Below are 22,740 nucleotides of genomic sequence, written 5' to 3'. Positions count from 1 at the left end.
AAGACTCTGAACCCCACATTGCTCCCGGTGAGCTGGTTGGTGCCTTGTGTGCGTGAATGGGTGAATGTAATGCACAATCTCTGTAAAGCGCTTTGGATAAAGCGCTATATAAATGCACCATTTACCATTTACCATTTACCATTTACACACGCACACACACACAGAGTACACACACACACACACACACACAGAGTACACACACACACACACACACACACACACACAGTACACACACACTCTCACAGACTCTTTCCCTTCATGTCTTCAGAGTGACCCCTACTGGACAGTGCGGTCCCTGACAGCGAGGGAGAGAAACAGGATAGGGAACCAGACTGTGTGCAGTCTGGTGGAGATGCTGCGCGTGGCGTCCAAGGCCAACCGCACGGCTCTCATCACCATCCGCAGTCCCCCCCCTGAGCACCCACGCCATCGCAACTGGTTCATGGACACTCTGTGGGCCGTCCAGAGGGCAGGCATCTCCCCCAAGAGGGTGAGAACTGTAGGTCTCTCCAATGACGCATTCACACTCCTTTAATTCAGTGGTTCTCAAAGTGGGGTCCTTGATGGGGTTCATTTAGTTAATTTAGCATCAAAACCGGTTGAACTACTTAAATCCCTTGGACATCGGTTATTTTAAAATAGCCGATCTAATAGCTCGCCATTTGAAAACAAATTGGAATAATTTGAACATTTTGAAAAAAAATTGTCTCTTATGGGAGTCCCTGGCAAAAAAAGAATTCAGATGGGGTCAATTTGGGGGTCCTTGACAAGAAAATGTTTGAGAGCCGCTGCTTTAATTGACCATATTCACACAATGGGCATTTTGCTTTTAATTGAAAATCAGTAGGTGGAATGAGGGTCCTAGCCTTGCAAAAAATAAATTGCCCTTGGCAGATTTGGTCTGCACCGCTCAATTGTCATTGGATTTCACTCCCTCCGAAGTAGTGAGGGACCATTTTTTTGAATCCGCTATTTGGAAATGCAGGTTCCATACAGAGATTCCAGACTAATATCTGCGCAATGATATTAGTCTGGCCATGCCAGGCTATGAGGGTCCCCCCCAACCTCCTGAGTATAAAGTAAGAGCAAAATGTCCCACCATGTGAATATGGTCAATAACGTTACCATAATTAAAAAAGCAAAAACATTTCCATTGTTTTATAATTAGTTTTATGGTTCAATTGCTAAAGAAGAACATGCCCTTTTAAAGAGTAACAGCACATTTGATCTCCTAGGCAACTTGGACCCCAGACACGGCTAGGGGGAGAGTGCGTGGGCTGCAGCAGACCAGCAATGAAAAGCTGTCACTGGAGGAGATAAAACAGAGGGGCATAACTAGCCTCACGCTTCACTACAGCAACACCAGCCTCAAAGACATACAGTAAGCACCAACACCAGCTGTTAGGTGTCATTGTCTTCTTCCACTTCCACAATGTGAAAAAGAAGTAGAAGAAGAAAAAAAGGATTTAAAGGATGTATGATGTAAGTTGGTGCATGTGTGTTGTAGCTTTATCACAGTAAGAATGCACGGGGTGATCACTGTTTGAAGCTACACTTGGCAACAGAGATACTGGGCAGAGTTCGTTAGGTGCACATTTTAAACTACAGTGCTATTATTATAAATGCTGATGGGACAGACATGATGGTTACACTGCGTTATTTTTCTTCCCTCAGGGCGTATCTGGCCAATAACGTGAGCGTGACTGTGTACCCAGTGAACGAACCCTGGCTCTACTCCATTGTGTGGTGCAGTGGGGTGCCTTCCGTCTCCTCCGATGCCCCTCAAGTCCTCCGAAAGGTGCCTTACCCCATCTGGCTCACGGTAAACAGTGCCTCCCTCTTTCTTTTCCTCTGACACCGCCGCAATAAAGACAAGGGCACGCAGAAAGACATTGTACACAGTATAGCGGGAGAGAGAGGACAGAGAGTGACGAGGGCACAGCGAGACTCGAGGGCGAGGGCACAGAAAGATGTGAGGCAGCCCAGCGGCAGGCTGGAGCACAGCGTGGTGCTGAAGGAGTGCAACGGGACACTGGGACACAGTCACACACAATTCACAGCATGAGACAAGGACACACAACTCAGGCTAGAAAGCAGCTGTCCCACATCCTCATTCATAGTCTGTAGTGCCTTGTGCTGGGCTCACAAGTACAGGATGTGGTGATAGTGTCCCCTAGTGGTGTGTATGGTGGCACTCAACCTTTCTCTCTCCCTCTCTGTTGCAGAGCCAGCAAGCATACAATGTTATCTGGATTGCATCAGACCTCACCTCCATCGCCATAGTCCTAGTAATATTCGCTTTTCAAAAGTAAGTTGTGGTTTTGTTGGGACAGTGAGTGTTGTGAGTGCCAGTTGACATACATATGCGCATCTGGTACATGCGCAATTATTAGCAGTTTTTTTAAAGGAGGAAATGGTAAGATAGATAGTTTTTCTACAAGCTGCGTAACTGTGTTTGTGTGAGACTAGATTCACTTGTTATGTTAAATTGTGAATCAATTCACAATTTAATGAGTAGCCACTTCATACAGTGCCATTTCACCTGTAAAAACAAGAACGGAACTTGATTCAAACTTATGTTCCCTCAATTTAGTGATGGCAAGAAAACACCATTTCATTTTAGGTAGGCTATAATATAATGCACATAAGCCACATACAGTGATGAATATTAACATTCAAAATTTAAGATATGTTATGTTAGCTCTTCAAAAGAGACAAAGTATTTTGTTCTCCTTTGCCATCGAGTTCTATAATTGTTCCAGGGCTGCAACTCAATCTATGGGGTCACTCAGAGATGTGACCATCTCCATCTATTCATCAGATAATTCTGTGTGTTTGGCATGGAGTTCCTTTGCTAGCTCCGAGCAGATGGATGATTCACCTGACTCATTCGAAGTATAATGTTTAGGATGATCACACAAAAATTATGATTCTTAAAATAAAGGATTTGGTCTAAATGAATGTGATTAATTAATTCAAGTTAGACAGAGCTTTTCACACATTATGTCTACTCCATCATAGTGGGTGCGAAAGTCTGACAAGATGCTATTTTTATAGACTCCATAATGGTGATGCCATAAGTTGGATTTGATGAAACCAGTCTCACCTTGCAGCAAGGACATACTGTATGTCTGCTCTGTCATGCTTTATGAAGACTAAAACGATCAGACAATGAAGACAAATCTTTACCTCATTGTATAAAACGATCAGACAATGAAGACAAATCTTTACCTCATTGTATGGCCGAGTCAATTACATTGTGTTTTTTAGGTATTTTTGGCTGTACAACATATTAACAAAGCCTTGTGCAGTCTGCTGTCTCTCTATACTGACTGTCGTGCTTTCTTTGCGGTTTCTCTCTCACTACCCCACATTTCTCTTTCTTGACCTTGCTGCCTTTTGTCCTCTCATTGTTTCTATTTTTTTTGCTCCATGCTGTACACTCTCACTCTCTTCCTCTCTCACTCTCTTCCTCTCTCTCGCTGTCTCTCTCTCTCTCTCTCTCTTTCTCTCACGCCCTTCTCTCCTTTCATCCTACTTTGTCCTCTGCTCTGCCTGATCTGCATGCAACCTCTTTCTGCTGCCCCTGGCATCTGTCAGCTATCATATGATCAGGTAACTGGTGGGACTGGCCTTGGCCTTGGTTGCTGCCTCCTTGTTCGTCCTCCTTGTGCTCATTCTGCCCGAACGGCCCAGTGTCAACGTGCACAGTTCCCTCATATGTTTTCTTTTGGTGCCGTTCTTTTTGGCACTGGGTCACACTGTGTTGTGTATTCCATGTTAGTTTTCACTATCTGGCTTCCCACCTTATCGGAATCGTTGTGTTGGTGTTAGCAATTGAACAACATAGTTAAATGACACACAGTCAAATCCTTTGTGTTTTTCTTTCTTTCTTTCTTTTACTCCTAAGAGTGTACAAATAGAATGATGAATAATCGTTGGCATGTACAGCTAGGGCTGTCACGATTATGACATTTGACATGACGATTATTTGTCCCTCAAATAATTGCGATTAACAATGTAATTGTGTTTTTGTCAATGACAATTACATTTCTGTTTGGCTTTTAGGCTTTGAAGTTGCACATGGCAGATATGACACATAACCTAAATATACAAAGAAATGACTGACATATTTGCCAGATTTACACTTGAAATAGCCGATCTACAAGCTCACAACGCGTCGCGATGCGACGCGTTGTGAGCTTGTAGATCTGCTATTTCCACTATTTTTTACTTTAAAAAAAAAATATATATGAACATTTTTCAACATGGAAACGATTATGACGATTATGAAAAAGAATCACGATCATGTAAAAGAATCACGATTAGACGATTATGTAATAATTGTGACAGCCCTATGTGTGTGTCCATGTACATGTGCGTGCTCTGACAGGTGGAAAATGAGCGACATGCAGAGCTACAACCCGGAGCAGATCATGCTGAGCACAGTGGTGCGCAGGCCCAGCCGCGACATCAACATTATGAAGGAAAAGCTCATATTCTCAGGTGTGACAGGAGAGACACTTTGTATAATAATTGTTTTTTTTATCCAATACATGTTTTGAGTATTAATGAAATGTCCTTTTCTATTTGCCTTCGTCACAGAAATTGACAACGGGCAGTGCAGTTCAGAAGACCTGTCTCTCTATCCAGAGAATGGTTATGCTACGTACCACTGCAGCCTCAGCCGCTGAATCTACACTAGCACTAGTCTGGAAAATATGTATAAATAATATGAATAAAGGTACAATAAAACCAAGTAAAGTCTATAGACCAGGTGAAATCCTGAATGTTAAATTAACTCGGAAAGTGTACAAATCTGGTCCATTTGGTTACATTTGTACACTCAGGATTTTACTGTGCAAGGTTTGGTTTTCTGGTACTGTATTTGCCACACGCAAATTGTAGCTAATGCTAAATGGAACAGGAGTAATTGTGCACATCCACAACATCATCCATCAAATATATCTACTTCTACAGATCTCTGTATGTGTGTAATGTGTATGTCTGTCCTTTGCATTTCTCCAGAACCAAGATGTTTCATATTAAATAATGGTGATTTGAAAAGACATTTGAAGCTTGCCATGGTTAGCCCTATGGTACTTATTCATAAGGCATTAGTATCTATATATTTTGATGATGCTGTGTGTAACAAGCAGTCAGGCCATCCATTTTAGTGTCAATTAATTCTTCAATTGATACTAAGCCTAAATATTGCAAGATTACACTAACTAACCCTTTAGCCTGCTCGCTTCAGTGTCCTTTTCTAGAATAGAATACTAGATACTTTGCTTTTGTTTTATAAATGAGGACACGTGTGGTGCCCTACTCTGTGTGTGTGCGTGTGTGCGTGCATTCTGTTTATATAAGTTTTACATATATGTTTCCCTCTGAGAGGAATTTCATGGTATGGACTTGTTTGATATTTTATGGTTTGCATTTATTCTCTTGAGAAATGCCATCAACTGTGTGAAGCCAGATTTGAACACGGGGGGGAAAGTAGTTTCCTATTGTCTCGAATTATGGTTTGGTTTCATGGTTTTCATATGATTTCATATTTGATAGTCATGATGACATTGTGGTCCACATTCCAGTCTTGTGTATTTCTGCCTCTTCTCTGTTATGCCATCATTGGTCCCTTTTAGTCGATGTTAGTTGCAGTGGTGGACTGTAACAAAGCACATTTACTTGAGTACTGTACTTAAGTAATACAAAATTCTGTATCTGTACTTTACTTGACTACTTGGATTTTTGGATACTTCACTCCAATACATTTCAAAGACAAATATTGTACTTTTGACTACATTTCTAGGAAGGGAAAAAGTACATTTGAATTAATAAGTCCTATTTCAAATACAGTATAGTGAAAATAGCTCTACAATCTACAAGCTCACATTGTGAGCTTGCACATATATATATTTTTTTCTTCTTTTTTTACATGTCTAAATGTCAATACGGCGGTGGATTGATATTAACAAAGACAATGCACTTTGTAATTTATACTTTTGAAACAACAACTTTCACTTGTAGCGGAGTAATATTTGACCAGGAGACTGGGGTTGAGTACTTTGTCCACCAGTGGTTAGCTGTACTACAACTTTCACGTGGCTGCCTTTTAGTACACCACTGAGGATATTATAATGTGTTATTTACTGTAGTTAAATTATAAAGTAGTACTACAATTTAAGAAGTCCTATTTTAGTACTAAATAAGAATGTTTTGAAATAAAACTGGTATATCCTTTGACAAATGTGTGGGCTTGTTTGATATTTATTCAATTAAAAAATTGGTTTTGCTGCATCACAAATCCTCAATTAAATTCATAATAATTTAGAATACAGTAAAAATTACATGTAGCCTACATGCTTTTATTCCCTAATTCAAGAAGGCCCCTATGTAGGCCTTTGTGGTAAAAAACCTTTGAATGAATGGTTTTCAGTTATAGTTTTTTTCCTGATTTCAATATAGCCTAGGGTTCTGTATCAAGATTCTTCAAGTTCTTTGTGGAATATGCTGCTGGGGTGCTACATAATAGACTATATGCACCAAATTACATTTTGTAGTTTAGGGTGCATATAAATAGCACCATACTAAACAAAACTCTAACAGTGAGCAATTATTTTGTTTACTATCTACAATCTGCTGCATTGTAACCTATGTAGGCTAACTAAATGCTAAAAACCACTCAACTCAAATGAGGTCTAGTGAGTGAGTAGACAGCCAATCAGCTTTACAATTAAATATGGCCGCTTCCATGTGCAAGTAGGTTGTTTTCAAAGATGGTGTGTGAGCAGAGCAAGGCGAGCACCTGATGAATGCATGCACAGCCTAAAGGTAAGATTAGAGCAAAATGTTCCAATTCAATGCTGTATAGGCTATGGGGAAATGTAATTTATTCTTTGATAATTTAGCATAAAAGCATTCAATTTGATTTGAAACAGGCTCGAAGTCACGTTGATGTTAGGCCTGAAAACGGGCATTAAAAGTTACATCTCATTATTGGTCAATGGTCATCGAATTTTCTTTGCAATGCTAATGCTAATATTAGCTGCCAAGACATGTGTATTGTCTTATGATCCAAGTTAACCTCGCCCACCAGGCTTTCAGAGAGAAAGTAGGCTATGTTCTGCAATATTGCATAATTTGCTCCCCCTTCTGTTCTCTATGAGACTGACAACACTAACTTCTTTTAAACTGTATTTGCTGTATTTTAGTAAAACAGTATTTGATTATAGGCTACTGTATGATGGGGCAAGAAATTAAGTCCAAATATCGTCTACAATTCAAGCTCTTTAAGAATGTAGAGGTAGGTATACCTATATGAATAGCCTATATAACCCCTAATTAGAGGAACACAATCAGGACAGCACAATAGATTCGTATATTAGAGTTTATGAATGAGGTATGATCTCTGTCTGGTCTGGTCAGTCGAAGCATTCAAATACTTTTTTGTTGACTTGTTGCTGTTGTAGGCTATGTAGAGAGTAGACATTTCTATGACTTTAATTGCCTTTTACTGGCAATGATCATAAGGTAGGCCCTAATTGTACGAAAAATGTATATTAACAGACAAAATGTAATTTCCTTAAGTAAATAATGTAACTTTCTGTTCTGAAGACACAAATTCACTTGCATATTCTGCTGTAGTATCTGCTGAAATCCAAATCAGTGAAGGTACAAGGAACAATGGGATTAAAGGCTTAGAAAAGGGTCTTTACCCTACATTGTTAGCGATCTCACTGGTGCAGGAAATAAGCCGTCTGCCTCCAGTGTGTACAAGTTGCATGTAAAACAGCCGCTGTCCAACAAGGGCAATGCAATGCAAAGTCTAGAAAGAATTGATTGTTATCAAGTTGCTCCCGTCTCAGCCAGGTCAAATTGGGTAGAAGGAAAGTGGAATTCTGCATCTTCTTTGCCATTATCAGAGCAGTCAGATGGTACGTGGCAGCCCGAGTCTCTTGAGTGGTTGTTTGTGTTGGCCTTGATGATGGGCTCAGTGGAGCTGTCGGGCTTCAGTTTAGTCACATTCTCCCATGGACATCCAGCTGTAATGCACAGAAGTGAAGTTGGGCCAGTCAGTCATGCATACTGTGTTGCAGTGACATAGATGAATCACGTTGAGCTATTACTCCTTGGTATTAAGAATGACCTGGCTGTATCTGTTGCAGATGTCCTTGTGTGTCCCCTCATCCTGCACTATTCTCAGAGGCACTCTCTGGCATTATCCTGTTATCCCTAACCCTTTTTATCTGTGGCCCCGATACCACGAAACTTCCTTCAGTCACAACCTTATCTGCTTGAGATGTAAAACCAGTGGTCTCGGATAATCATGCATCTTACTCAAATATTCTTGCTACAACACGTACTGCAGAATGTCCATCACACTGCAAAATACTGAGTTTTGGTTGAACTGAAAGTGCAATTCTTTTGTACGCTCTCAAAGTTAAACTAACGCTCAAGATTTGACAGCGTGCACGACAGTGTCCTGGGATCATCTTTACTCACATCGCAGTACACGGAGGGACTGGACAGCCGTTGGCATGCATTGCATGTGCTCTAGATGCGTCACATCCATCTCTCTCAGCAGCCTCATCAGGTCATCTACTGTTTGGTAACGACTCAGCTGTACAGCGGAGGCACACCTCTGCCAAACCAAAAGAAGCAACACTTGATAATGATACGCACAGTCAACCCATAACTAATATTTTACACTGAGTGTGGTTTTGTAAGTGTCTATAGTAACAATAATGATACCTGTACATCTGGGTGCTCTAATGCTTCCTGATGAGCTGATTGAGCTCTTGATGTAGATCTCTGGCTCATTCTATGTTTTCGCATTTTCTCACACGGCTCAGATCCTTTGTCTTTCAAAACATCCACGTAGACGAATTTGAAGCTTCCTATTTTGTTGTCCAGCATGCCTGTCCATATTCCCATCGGGGGCTTGGCTATAATGTCAATAATGTCTCCCACCTGAATGAAAAATAGGATCTTTGTTTAATGTTGTGTCCATATAGCCTATAGCAGTGGTTCTCAAAGTGGATTTCAGGGACTCTCTAGGTTACTTTATGGGGGTCTATGGGGGTCATCATGTTGGTCCCATTCAGTGTTCAAACTTGTTTACCTTGAGTGTAAGGGATTCTGTGTCGTACGGACTAGGTACAAAGTCTGTGTGGACCATTGCTCTGCCACAAAACTGCTGTGTCGTAAACGTGACGTCCTCCGTCAGCCTGAGGCTGCCTCTGTTACTGGAGCAGCCTGACCCACTGGTGACTCCACCTGGGGACGCAGCGCATAAACAATACGGTTCAGTGAAGGGTGAATGACTTCGTTTGTTGACTTCTGCGTGGATTGTTCAGGTCAATAAGAATATAACGGGCCTAGGTAAACAGTAAAATGAGCCCTGAGAGTAACATAAAAAATGAAATCAGCACACAAGTTAAATGGTGAAGATACATCTTAAATAATAAAGACTGAAGGTGATCCCCAAAGTGCTTCATATGGATAAGGATTGCATAACTCAAAGTGCAAGGATGTGGAAGGCACATGTTGTTGGCTGTGTGCCAAACCGTGCTTACTTGAGGAGCTTTGTCCGCTGCTGAGACTGTAAAGGCTTTCCAGGGAGTTACTGCTCCTTCTATATCCTTCAGTAAATGAACGTCCACAACTGACCTCCCTGTTGTTGGCTTCGTCTTTCTCTATCTCTTCACTCTGTGCAGTGAAACAAATTATAATCTTCCATGCAGCAAAGTCACAGCAAAAGTGTACATGAATTACCCAAATGAGGTACATTTTTTCTACACTTAAATTACACATGCTTAACTTGAAGATTATGCTATTCACCATCTTCTTCCTCTGTCACAACCTATGTCCATCATCTACCACTGGCATGGAGGAGGAACAAAAGGAAAAAGCAAGCCAACCAGAAACCTGTGTCAGGGCCCCTAGGCTTGTGCACAGTTCTTGTGTGATGAAACGACTCAGTATCCTAGTTGATGCAAGGACACGGAGCTCCTCGGTCAAGCAAAGAACTTAATCCAGCAAGAGTTGCCTTGCTTTTTATAGCCAAGACCTAGAAGAGTGTGGTCCACATAATCCCCCTATACCTGCTCTCAGCTGTTGTAGTTTCACTTTCTGGAATGCACCTGTACATCTGTATATCAACTGCAACTATCTCTGGCTTTGTCTGTTTTGTACAGTATGTACGTATGTATGTATGTCCCACACTTGGCTCATTGGCCTAGCGTCGCAGGGCTCTTAATGAAAATTAACTAATATAGAAATCACCGCTCACTTCACACTGGGTGTGATTTTTACTTTTAGCATGCGCTGGATCCATCTAAATAGGTATCGTACATACACAAATATAAAAAGAAAGAATTCCGGTATTATGCTCTCAGTGTCACTATCTATCACAATGAAGAGTCGTAACAATGTTATGAATTTGCGACACACTGACACTTAATGTAAAAATGCATTCTCTGTTGCTACGGAAATATCTTCTTGAGCAGTGTGTTTTTCTATGTCAACAGTATTCTGTGCTCTCTTTTTGCAGTAGAACATGCATACTTCATAGGCTTGGGGTTATTGGGACAGGTTTGGGACTTGTAGCTACTTTCTGTGGGCAATAGTAACACTTTTATCCGGCGTGAACCACTGGAAAGGATGAGTGATGAGAACTCTTAAAACACCAGTGCTTCTCAACCTTTCCTGGATCAGGGCCCACTTGAACACCTCAAGAGCGTACACGGCTGCCGGCTGGTGTGTTAAGTGGTCAGATGGGTGGGCTGCTTGCATGTTTATTTTAATGACCAAGCAATTGATTTTGTTCTGGTTTGGATCAATATTAAGTTCCTACCAGATGTATCACAATGAACCCCAATTCTTTTTAAATTAACGTCATCATTAAAATCTTTGGGGGCCCATATGCAATATCCTCATGGCCCACTACCACTAGTGGGCCCCAGCCCACAGGTTGAGAATCGCTGCATGACATGATGTGTGGGCCCTGTACAGCGCATGACACCAGATGAGTCAGGTTCTCACCAGTGCTTTTGGCAGGACCTCCACATGGTTCATGCTCGCACTGCCAGTGCACATCATCTGTGTGGCGATCATCTCCTTCCCTAAGTACACACTGGATTTGCTGGGGTGACCTCTCTCCATTTGCAATCCCTGTGAAACAAAACACATAATAAGTTGGCAGCCCTCTTGGCAACAGCAAACCACCGACACACAAGCATACACAGCATGTTATATTAACTCTAAATACAGGCCTTGTGAATGCGCATGGCGGCATGCTGTCATAATTATGTTCGAGAGGACTAACAGTATGCTCCTAGATGGTTACATCAACGATGCAAGGGATGTTTTTCTCACCAGAGGCCTTCCTTTATCCTGCGGTTCCATGAGAGAGTAGTGGTGTTTCAGTGCATCAAATCTCCCAAATCTGGGTGACCACTGGGGACATTGAGAGATTAAAATGTGTGTTGCACCGTGACAGATGGGTACACGATCTGTTTACAACCATGTTTATGTTTATCGCAGAGCAGCAAAACACAAACATGTCTCGTCTGTGTTCTGTCATACTGTAGGTTAGCTAGCCTATTATATATATATATATATATATATATATATATATATATATATATATATATATATATAGATAGATGATTTTGATGGATGATTTTGATGGTATAAATTAATAATTATAATTAATATACAATCAAGGCATCTTCATAACCATGAAAGTATTTTTCCTCTTGTTTTATCATTGCTAAATTATTACTGATATATAATTCCAGCCTCTATTATCCCATATCGATTGAACTTGTCATTACTGATCAGAGAAGTTCAGAACAATTATCATTGCATAAGATAATAAACTGTGTAAGCATCATTAAAGGCAAAGCTACATAAAACCAATGAAGCATTCTTTACTGGTGGGCCATTAGATTCATGTTAGCGGTCATTCAGGGGTCCTTACAGAACATGTGCTACATTAACTCTTGGCTCATTTGCCAATCTGACCATCTGACCGTTAGTGAACCTTGGCCCGCCCAACTATCTGCCTGTTACCCACTTCATTGTTGGGAACCCCTTTTAATGCTCTAGGCACTGATGCTATAATAAACCTAATACTGTGAGATTAAATAGTTGAAATGGGATTTTGTGGACACTTTCAGTGTCCATTTGACAGGAAAGAGGAAAGTGGTTTTAATTCTTTGAAAGCTCAAGCTAAACCTTGTAAAATGTGTCTCCGATTCTTTTCCAATGCACCTCTTGGTTATGTGGTTTGCATTTTGGGGAGAGTTAGTGATATTGATTGTGTGTGTGTGTGTGTGTGTGTGTGTGTGTGTGTGTGTGTGTGTGTGTGTGTGTGTGTGTGTGTGTGTGTGTGTGTGTGTACACGCACGTGTGCCTGCGTGTGGGTGTTGCTCTAAGACAGAATGTAAAAGACAAAAATGTCCAGTCTGTGGTGGGCTAATCTATGGAAAGAAATGTTGTAACACATTGAGGCTTTGCTCTAATCAAACAGGGACTGACATTTTGGTGTCAAATGAAAGACGTATTATGTCTACGGATTAATCTTTTGCAAAACGGAATGATGATTAGCATAGCTTACTGTAGATTTTGAGAAGTCTAGATCTGTGACGGAGCGAAGCGGTGGTGAGAGGTCACACTGTTTGGCATCAAGTCCGTGTGCCAAGCTTTCAAAATGATCCCATTTTGTGGTCCGTGGAAGCAGGGTGAAGTTATAGTCACAGACCCACGGCTCATTTGGGGGCAGATGACACGTGTGGTACAGTGAGTTCTGGGGGCGTTCTGAAGGACTCCAGTGATGCTGCAGATGTTCAGGATTCCAGCCTAGATTCTCTATGTCAGTGAGTTGACTGAGGTCTTTATCCTGCTGTTGCTTGTGTGCCGGGGGACTGTTGGACAGCCTCTCTGCAGATCTACCCATCAGCCCCATGCAACTTAATGACAAGGCCTTGTTGTCTTCACTGAACACAGCGTCTGCCAAGTGACATGAAAATTAGCATGAGTAATGGATATATTACCCATTTAAGCCCTATATATTTCTTTGTCGTATGACGAATAGCGAGACTAGCTCATCTGATAATCTTTGAAAATCTTTGCCTATGGTGAAGGAAAATGACCAAAACAGAGGCTTAGTTCAGGTATGAAATGGTTAAAAGACCACACCAGACCAGTGTCAATACAACTTCAGTCATATACGATATGATATGATATTATATCATCCATAAACAATGTAAACAATGTGTTTACATTGTAAAAATGTTTCATATTCGTTAAAACGTTACCAAACTTAAATGCATAATTCTGTCATGTTGGTGAAACATATTTGCACGCTTAATGAAACATCTCCAAGGACAATGTTTTTCAAATCGATTTAAACAGCGATAAATAAACTATGACAAAAAATAACTGTAAATTTGATATACATTACTGTATAGAATAATTATAATAACCTATATTTAGTTTAATGTAAATCTGTATTTGAATTTCATTCATGAAATGAAAAGAATCCAGCGGCTTTGTTGAACATCAAACAAACCACAACAGACTTGATCACAAACAAATGATCAGATGTACTCATCATACTCATATGGTCTAAACATGCCAGATCAGTGCTATGATCCTTAAAGCACACTGTACAGCATGGGTCTTCAACAGGGGGTCCGGGACCCCTAGGGGGTCCACAGAGTTACTACAGAGTTACTACAGGGGGTTTTTCTCCTTTTTTATATTAAAGACAGGGTAGCAGAATAACATCTACTTTGTCCCAATTTAATCGTTAGGTTGTTGTGAAAATATTTGCCAATGCAACCATATAGTTATCTTGCCTGTTTTCAGAGTTGTATTCAGACGGAGATTTTAATGTCCTACTTTTTCAAAACTCCTCCTCCACGAGCTCGGGTATGGCCGAGCAAAAGCATGACGTATGAAAGCAGAGCAACATCACGTGATCCCATTGAAAGGAATGTGAAGAATGTCTTGGAAATTACAATATTTTACACTCTTTCTAATAAAGTGAACTCTTAACTTTCTTAATTGACATGAACAACAACATGAATGCTATACACTTGCAATTTTTTATAAAGAATCAATAAGCCGTTTTTTCCATATCCATTATATAGTGAAGCATGCACCTATTTTACTAGCCTGGGGGGCGTGTCTCTTCGCGACCCCGGTTCTCTAGCGAGGCACTGAGAAACACCAAGCCGATATGGGCGCTCGTTTCGGCCAAATGCTGGAGTTGCCTCGGTGCAGCACGGTGCTTGACTGTGGATGTTTTTTTTTTTTTTTTTTTTTCTCCTCCCGTTTTTCCCCCTGCCTCAGCCTCTCCATTAATGTGTTCTCTACATCTGGACCAAACAATGACACGACATGTTGGATTAACTCACCCAAAAGAAAAAGACAAATGTATTCCACTGGAATTAGTTATCCTTCACAAACGTGAGTGACGGGGCCGGCCCGTGCACAAGATACTCATATTTTACTCAAGTAAAAGTACTCTCATCTCATATCATTCTCGCACGCATGCAGTCGCTTAGGACGCGACGCGCAGTGGCCAATCTATACAAGCTCACAATTGTGAGCTTGCAGATCGGCTAGTTTCAAACAGCCAAGGTATAAAATAGGGCTAAAGTAGTTATTATAATTTATAAGGTCCTTCACAAACGCGAGTGACGGGCCGTGCGAGCTCGCAATGGTGGAAAAGATACTCATATACTCATATAAGATACTCAAGTAAAAGTACTCTCATATCATTCTCGCATGGACAGTCTCGACGCGCAGTGGCTGAGCGTGAGCTTGTAGATCGGCTAGTTTCAAAATAGGTAGTTAATGTATGTTTTATAATATTATAATGTAGGTCTATTTCTTAAACTAAAGCTTTCAAATTATTTTAATGGTGTAACTACAGTATTTGCCTCAGAGATAGATGTAGTGTAGTAGAAGTGAAAGTATTGGAACTATCCAAGTACAAATACCTGAACATTGTACTTGAGTACAGACACTTGAGTAAATATACTTTTAGTTACTTTACACATGCGGTGATGCATGTCCGGGCGTGCGGCGAGCCGCGAACACAAACAGTCACGCAATCAATCAGTCTGCAATGTGTCTCTGCTACTACTGAAGTAGGCTAAAGTACACACAATCAGAACATTAAACAATTATTTCACTAATCGTTCACTCTCTCAGTGCAGACTGGAGAGTCGTGCAGAAACAGGCAGAGGGGAGGGGGGTGACTGTCTGTCTGTCTGTCTGCCGGTCTGTCTGCCTGTCTCACTGACTGAAACGAGCCTCCGCTGTGACGGAACGGAACGTCACGGAAGAGGCGTGGTCCCGAAGTCGAGGGAAGCACAGGGTGTAGAGGGAGACACTGATTAGAACTTCAAATGTGCCTATGTCTTTTGTGTATTTATTTATTTTAAATTTATTTGGACATCCTTAGGGGATCTTTGAGAGATATGCGTCATTATTTAGATAAAGAAAGATTCCTGCTCCCCCTCCTTTAACCACTTGAACTTTTTTGAGAACTTTTGCCAAAAATAGCAGATCTGCAAGCTCACAACGCCTCATGCTGCGAGGCGTTGTGAGCTTGTAGATCGGCTATTTTAAGATCTTTGGTGTAGAGGGGGAAAAGAGCTGACTAAGAACAGGGTGAAAGGTCAAGTATTGATGGTTCAAGTGGTTAAATATCTGAAAACACAAATTGACATGAATCCAAAATATACTGTTGATTGTGCTGTCAAACGATGAAACTATATGGAATTTAGGAAAGGTTTTGGGGGTCCCAGCTTCATCTCTCTCTCAACTAAGGGGTCCTTGGCCTGAAAAAGTATACCAGTGGTTTTCAAAGTGGGGTCCTTGGGGGGGATCCATTTATATGTTGGCTGTTAAAAAATAGCAATGTACAAGCTTGCAGCTTACAGTGCTTTCTTTTTTGCCCTTTTTGATAGATTACAGTAGATAAACAGCAAATGAGGAGAGAGAGAGAGAGAGGTGACACGCAGCAAAGGTCGTCGGAATCGTGTGTCGAACCCGTGGCACCCTGGCCCTGCCAGACCACACCAGCAGCCCAGGCGACAGGACCGCCACCGAAAAGGTTTGAGAACTACTACCTTAAAAGCACAGGGTACAGTATACACCTTTATAACAGGCCCTTGAGAAACATCAGTAACTCACCATGATTTTCCCATACGCCGTTTGCGTTCCCTCTCTTCTTGACATGCACCAGCTTCTGAAGCCTCTTCAGCGTCCCTCGGGGTGTTGTCTCAGCTCTCTGGAACAGAGCAAAGTTATGTTACATGTACTGGAGTGCTCTGCACACATTAAGCTGTTGGCCAGGCCTCTGAGACAATATTAAGTGAGGTGTGCAAGGTTTTTTCATTCTCACGTTCTGTCATTCAGCAGTTGTTGTGTCATACAACTAATCTTATTAATACAGTTTAAATTATACATCTCAAAAGTATTGCTGTCTTATGTCTGTCTTTAGAGAAAGAGAGAGAGATCCAAGAGTTGTGCTTTAACAGAAAACACATTTTCACACCAAAGTATCTGTTCATTGGACCTGTTGTCTTGGCTAACATTCCCTTTTTATAGTACCTGTGCTTGAGGTTTGTGTGAGCGTGTGCGTGTGCGCGTGCGTGTGCGTGTGTGTGCGTGTGTGTGTGTGTGTGTGTGTGTGTGTGTGTGTGTGTGTGTGTGTGTGTGTGTGTGTGCATGCGTGTGAGTGTGTGTGTACATAAGAATCAGACGATCCATCCCCCCGTTTTTCGCTACCTATTAATTTTACTGCACCCCATATTCTTGAAGGTATAAGAGCAAACCTAGGCAGTCAAACACAGTAACCTGAAGTAATGAATAATTTCATCCAGTTTTGCCTAATGCTGAATTCAACTGTTGTCCAGGTTCAATGCTAAGTCTGTAGAGGGTGACTGTCGCTTTCCCCACTGCATTGTGGGTCGAGCCAGCAAAAAGTTAATAGGTTCAGAAAAGCTCAACTTTGATGCTTTGAGACAGAGCATCGAGCCATTCACAAGCGCACTGTGCTCTGAACTGAAGTGCTGTGTGGAGTAGGCATAAAGACTCGATACCACCGAAATACACTACTTGTACGGGAGTAGCGGAAATTGATGAAGAGTTTTTAAAATGGCAGAAGTTGGTGTGAAACAAATCAAGATTGAGCCATTACATGGCCTATTAAATCCAAATAATCTGTCAGAGACGTGCATCGAATGTCTGCACTCAGGGGTGTCGCACCAAATTCTGGGCCCTGCACTCAAGGATTCACTGCGGGGCCCCCCCATGAATGTTCTTCATAGGGGGAGGGGGTTTAACTCATTTAGACTGGGAAAGTGGGAACGCATTATTACGCATTATTTTGTGCTTTTTTTAAAATTCGTGAAAGGTCTTTGAATATTTCAAATCCTTTTTGAAAAACCTATGTTTCTATGTCAGTGATGCTCAAACCTTTTCATGTCAAGGACCCCCAAAATGATATGTATTTGGCCGCAGACCCCCTTCTCAAAACATTTAGTTCCAGGGACCCCCCAGAAGCAAAATTTGAGTTACAAATGTTCGCTTAAAAAATGCATATATTCAAAGATTTGCCCACATTTTCACGACTTTTCACAAACAGCAGATCTACAAGCTCGCAGCGCGGCACTCGGTGCCGCGCTGTGAGCTTGTATATCTGCTATTTTTCAATAGTTAAAGCATAAAATAACTAAGGCCCCTCCACCTTGGGCCCTAATAACTCAGTCCCACTCCCCCCCCCCCACACACACTTTTGACACCCCTGTCTGCACTTCTCCTGCCTGCCTGCATATCAGCTCCCCAGCCTGCCACTGCTGCTGGCTTTGATCCCCCCGCTCCACCGGAGCTCTCACTGGAGCTCTCACTGGAGCTCTCACTGGAGCACCACTCGCTTTTTTCCCCGAGAGTGTCACTCACAACCTTGGACACGCACAATGTATTGCATTTTACACAATGTTCACAGTGTGAACATAGCGTCGACACTGCTGGTGTGAATCCTTTTTGTTGACCCATTTGTAAGCAGAAATCGACCTGACTAGACTAGCATTACCCATTATATACCAGGGGTTCCCAAGCTTTCTCAGCTCAAAACCCAAAAGAGTGTCTTCCACAGTACCCAAAATTACAAAAATACATGATGAATTAAGCTGTATTAAAAAAAGAAAAAAAGAATACAATGCGATATGACACATTGTGGCCATAAAAAAATTATCTGTGACCCAAAATTTGTCACCAACCTTAGGTTTCGGGAAACACTGACCTACAGTAATTCAAACAGCCTAGAAAGAATCTAAACTGCATTGCATTGCTTCATAAAACTGGCCTGAATATCAAAATATTGTTCTAACCCACCACTCAATAGAGCCAGAACCCCTGTGTGCGTGTGTGCGTGTGTGCGTGTGTGCTTGCGTGCGTGCGCACCCATGCGCGCGCATGTGTGTGTGTGTGTGTGCTGTAATGTCTTCACTAATTGCTTGCTATCACTTGTTAGTGCAAGTCCCTTTGTCCTAGACATGAAGGTAATATACAGTATATTATATTCAAATGTTAGTATTGTTTTGGGCTCCTCTGAGCATTTACTGATAGTGACAGTGGAGAGAGACAGGACACATGAAGACATACAGTAGCAGGGGATCAGCACATGCACATGGCCAGCCAGCCAGGAATTGAGCAGGGGACTCCCTGTCAGGTATCTTATGTAATGTTGTATGCAGCACCCCAACCACTCTGCTATTGGTTTACACGTAATTTGATCAAACGTGTTAAGTTAAACGCAAACATTGGATTAAGGGCTTTGTTCTCATGTAATGAATTGTCTTCATTGTACAGAATGAGCGTCTTCATTGTACATAATGATTGTCAACATTAATTTTGTTGAAATACATTTGATTTTACTAAATGCATATAGTAGAGGTATTTAATGCCACACTTTCCCTTTTACAGGAGGAATGCAGGATGGAAGGGAAACTGCCATTTTCCTCACGTGCGAAACCGTGTGCACATACAGTAGGTCCAGGTACTTTAGAGGTCAAGCCTGCGAGACACTGACCGGCCATGTGGGTAAGGGATTACTAAGGCAATGTTCTGCCATCTGCACTGCTTTACAAACAAACAGTTGTTATTTGTGTTGTTACAAAACAAGTGATTGGCGCCAAAAATTCTACAAAGCTGAAACTGTGAAGTGCTGAACTGTATCAGTGTCATCTGCTTTAAACAAACAAACAGTTCTTTACTCTATACCCAGGCCTAAAGGTCTGAAGTAATGCAAATCTGATTGATAGCATTAAAGTGCCACTTCACCGTATCACCAAAATTACAAGCCATTATTGAAATATAAAGATATGTGAAGAAAATGGTTCCACTGAGTGCCCCCATTGAGTTGAGATTTTTAGTACCGAAGCCTTAGCCGTTTTACGAGAAACTGTTTGTTTGCCCTTTACTGATATGTGGCTTGCACACAAGTTTGCCCTCCGTCAAAAGTTTTGTGTAATTAACTTTCCTGTGCCTAAATGCCAAAATGTGACTTTTAGTCCACCACACAGCAGTGAAATACCACAAGGCAGCCTTGTTTTGGTTGCTTGTTAGTAGTATGAGTTATATGAGAACACTGGGCCTCATTCACCAATAAGTCCTTAACTTTCTTCTTAACTTGTTCTTAAATTTCTTCCTAAGTGAATTCCTAAGTGAAGTCCAGTCACATTCATGAAACGTTCTTAGGAAGGCAAAATTGTTCTTAACTATGTTCTTATCATGATGAATGCCAATCCTCGTAACTTGAAGGGGTGTGCCAGGTAATCCTAATTATCATAGGTAGACGCCCCACACATCCTAATTTGCATCCCTATTACCATAGGGAGCCACCCACAAATCCCCATATAAGGCACGACTTCATGACACTCTTTGCAGTCACACCTGTGTTTGATTGCTGTACACAGAACTAACAAGAAATCACTCAAAGAAATAAAGTTGAGAGAATGAAGTCAAGAATAGCCTAGCTAAAGTGTAAAGATGGTGGAACACTACTCCAAACATTAAAAATAAAATACTTTTGTGGAGGTACTTCTGAAGTGAACAGCTAATTATTTGTATTTAATGAATGAATGAATGAATGTATTTTATTATTTCACTATAGACATCAATGTACATTTGCTGAAATTAGAATGTTATCCATATTTCATGTTTGGAAATGGCATGTGGATATAAAAGATTGTATTACTGAAAGCTGGTAGGTGGGTATAGAGGGGCTGTAATTTAGCAGCTGCTTGTAATGGGGTGGAAGTAGGGGTGTGGTGGTTGTGATATGGTGCATGGTGCAAGGGGGGCTTTCAGGTAGGAAGGGGACATGAATGGGTGTGTGGTGGCTGTTGAGATATGGGGGTGAGGGTGTAGGGAGTTGGGTGGGGGGGTGGTTTTGGGGGGGGGGGGGGGGTTGGCTGAGTATGGGGCTTGGGCTTCAACTCAACCGGCTCATTTTGGGTTGGGATTTTCAGACCTGTTGAAAACTAGTCAGTAAACCAGTGGTTCTAAACATTTTCATGTCAAGGACCCCCAAATTAACATGCATTCTGTAGACCTCCACCTGAAAATATTTTATGCCTGGGAAGATTTTTCAAGATTTATCAAAGTGTTTAAAACATATCCGATCTACAAGCTGTAATGGTAATGAGTTCGGTTGTGAGTTTGTAGATCGGCTATTTTCAAACAAATTTTAAAACTGGGTTAAAATGGTAAAACTCTTCCTTGTTTTACTGTGGACCCCCTGGAACTTCCTAAAGGACCCCTGGGGGTCCCCAAACCACACTTTGAGAACCACTGCTCTAAAGATATGATACAAATATTTTGATGATTTAAATCATATTATCATACAACTGTAGAATTGATGAAACTTAAAGAATAAATTATTTTAGCACAGCATGTCACACTTAAGAACTAAAAGGCCACCCTAAGAGTGCTCTACAGTGTGCGTAGATTTTTTCTTAACATAAGAACAAATCACAGCTAAGAAAACATTGGTGTATGCCAAATCTTCTTAAAAAACTTCTTAAAAGGGTCTAAGAACAAATTTCTTCGTAAGAACGTTCGTAAGTAGGTTGGTGAATCGGGCCCAGACTGACCCTACTGTCTTTTTGATAAGTAGGTAGACTCAACACATCTAGGAACCAAACAAACACATAGCTAAAGGCCAACCCCAAAAAGAGCAGAGCATTACCTGAAAATGCGTAGAGCTGACAAATGGAAGGTGACCGTTGTGTGCTTATAGATTTTACCTGAGTTGGCAGGTCTTTTTTTCCACTTTCATAGTTCAGTTCCTCCGCTCTGTTGTTCCTCACTAGCATGGAGCTCTGCCAGGGACTGTCACACATCTCTGAAGAGTTATTTAACATGGGTTAGTTAACTGATTGATGGGCCATTTTGATATTTCAGTTCATGCACAAGAATGTTATGTGATATAGTTATTTTCAGCCACTACAGAATGTACAGTGTATTGGCGTCAAGTCAACATCACAAATCACAATCAAAAGTTATCTTTCACTTCATTCTCTGACAAACTCTTCCAACTGAATTTCAACTGAAAAAAGTATAAATCAGGCTTAATAGCAACCATTTGTCTTTTCTCATGTAGATATGTTTTCTTACCTGTGGTCTGAGCAATTATTTGATGAGTGGAGTTGCTAGATGACATCCAGAATGTGTCATTCATGTCTTTGTTGTCTGCAACAGACAGAGTGGGGAGGAGAGGAGCTTGACAAGGGGTAGAATTTGAACTGCATGCAAAAAGCCCCATCAGAAAATACACCAGCCGTTTAGCACTTTTCACATTACAAACATGATGTTTGGATAGAACATATAGATACATTTATATAAAAGATTATTGAAACCAACCGAACGTTTCTTTGGCAGAGGTTGATACAGGTATGTGTGACCTACAAAGACAAAGAGTGTTATTCCAAAGTGTGTTTGTTTTTCTTTTTAAAAAGTAGTTCATTCTAAATGGCATGATACAATCAAACAACAAAGACAAAATGACAAGTGAGCTTACTCCATGGACCAAGTGGAGAGAGCCATGCTTGATGTTGTTTTAACTGTCACTCGAACTTTCAACAGAAATCTCAAATAAATTGACGGCTCTCTTGGGTACAATCATTAGCTGAGACTCAAGCCATGCATGTCGGATTCCTATTGCTATTCTCTCATTCTAAATAATAAGCATATAAATTAGGCTTGTAATTGCACTTAACCACTGTATTTTGACACCAATTTACAAAAATGTGCTGGACCTACCTTCTGTTCTTCCATTTAAATCTTGGTGAGTGAGTCTGCCGTGCCTCCTGTAGAAAACCAGTGAATTAATTAGTTGTTAGTTTCTTCACTATCAAGTTACAACTTGTTTTGTCTGAATATTTAAGTGGGATATGTACTGTATGGACGATAGATAATGGATGGATATCGTTTAACATCTAACAAAAATGGGTTTAGTGTTTCAAGTGCCTGAGTTGATGCAAAATGCATCATATGACCAGTTGTTGCATGCTGAAATACTAAAATACTAAAATATCTAAAAACACAGATTGAACAAAAAAGAATAACTCAGGATTGTGTTGATCGTGTCCCAAACAACAATAAAATAAGGTTATCTGGTTGTCCCAGAGGTGAAGTGGTCCTAAGACG

The 22,740-nt window shown here is 41.1% G+C and overlaps 1 protein-coding gene across 5 annotated transcripts in view; it reads left to right on the top strand.

The window, feature by feature from the left end:
• gdpd5a (glycerophosphodiester phosphodiesterase domain containing 5a) overlaps positions 1 to 6,235 on the top strand; it is a 35,565-nt gene extending 29,330 nt beyond the window's left edge. For 2 of the 5 annotated variants that reach the window (XM_080748444.1, XM_080748447.1), the window contains 6 exons: positions 269 to 499; positions 1,236 to 1,381; positions 1,675 to 1,822; positions 2,226 to 2,308; positions 4,394 to 4,506; positions 4,606 to 6,235. In XM_080748444.1, coding sequence (XP_080604570.1) covers positions 269 to 499; positions 1,236 to 1,381; positions 1,675 to 1,822; positions 2,226 to 2,308; positions 4,394 to 4,506; positions 4,606 to 4,694 — 810 coding nt within the window. In that variant the 3' untranslated portion in view covers positions 4,695 to 6,235. Of the gene's footprint in view, positions 1 to 268; positions 500 to 1,235; positions 1,382 to 1,674; positions 1,823 to 2,225; positions 2,309 to 4,353; positions 4,507 to 4,605 lie in introns of all 5 variants that reach the window. The other 3 variants (XR_013963034.1, XM_080748445.1, XM_080748446.1) reach the window with 3 other exon arrangements.
• The last annotated feature ends 16,505 nt before the right edge of the window (positions 6,236 to 22,740 follow it).

Source organism: Nannobrachium achirus (genome assembly GCF_963921795.1).
Source record: "Nannobrachium achirus genome assembly, chromosome: 19".
Lineage (NCBI taxonomy): Eukaryota > Metazoa > Chordata > Actinopteri > Myctophiformes > Myctophidae > Nannobrachium > Nannobrachium achirus.
Note: the sequence above shows the minus strand (reverse complement) of the source record. Positions and strands in the feature narration are given on the sequence as shown.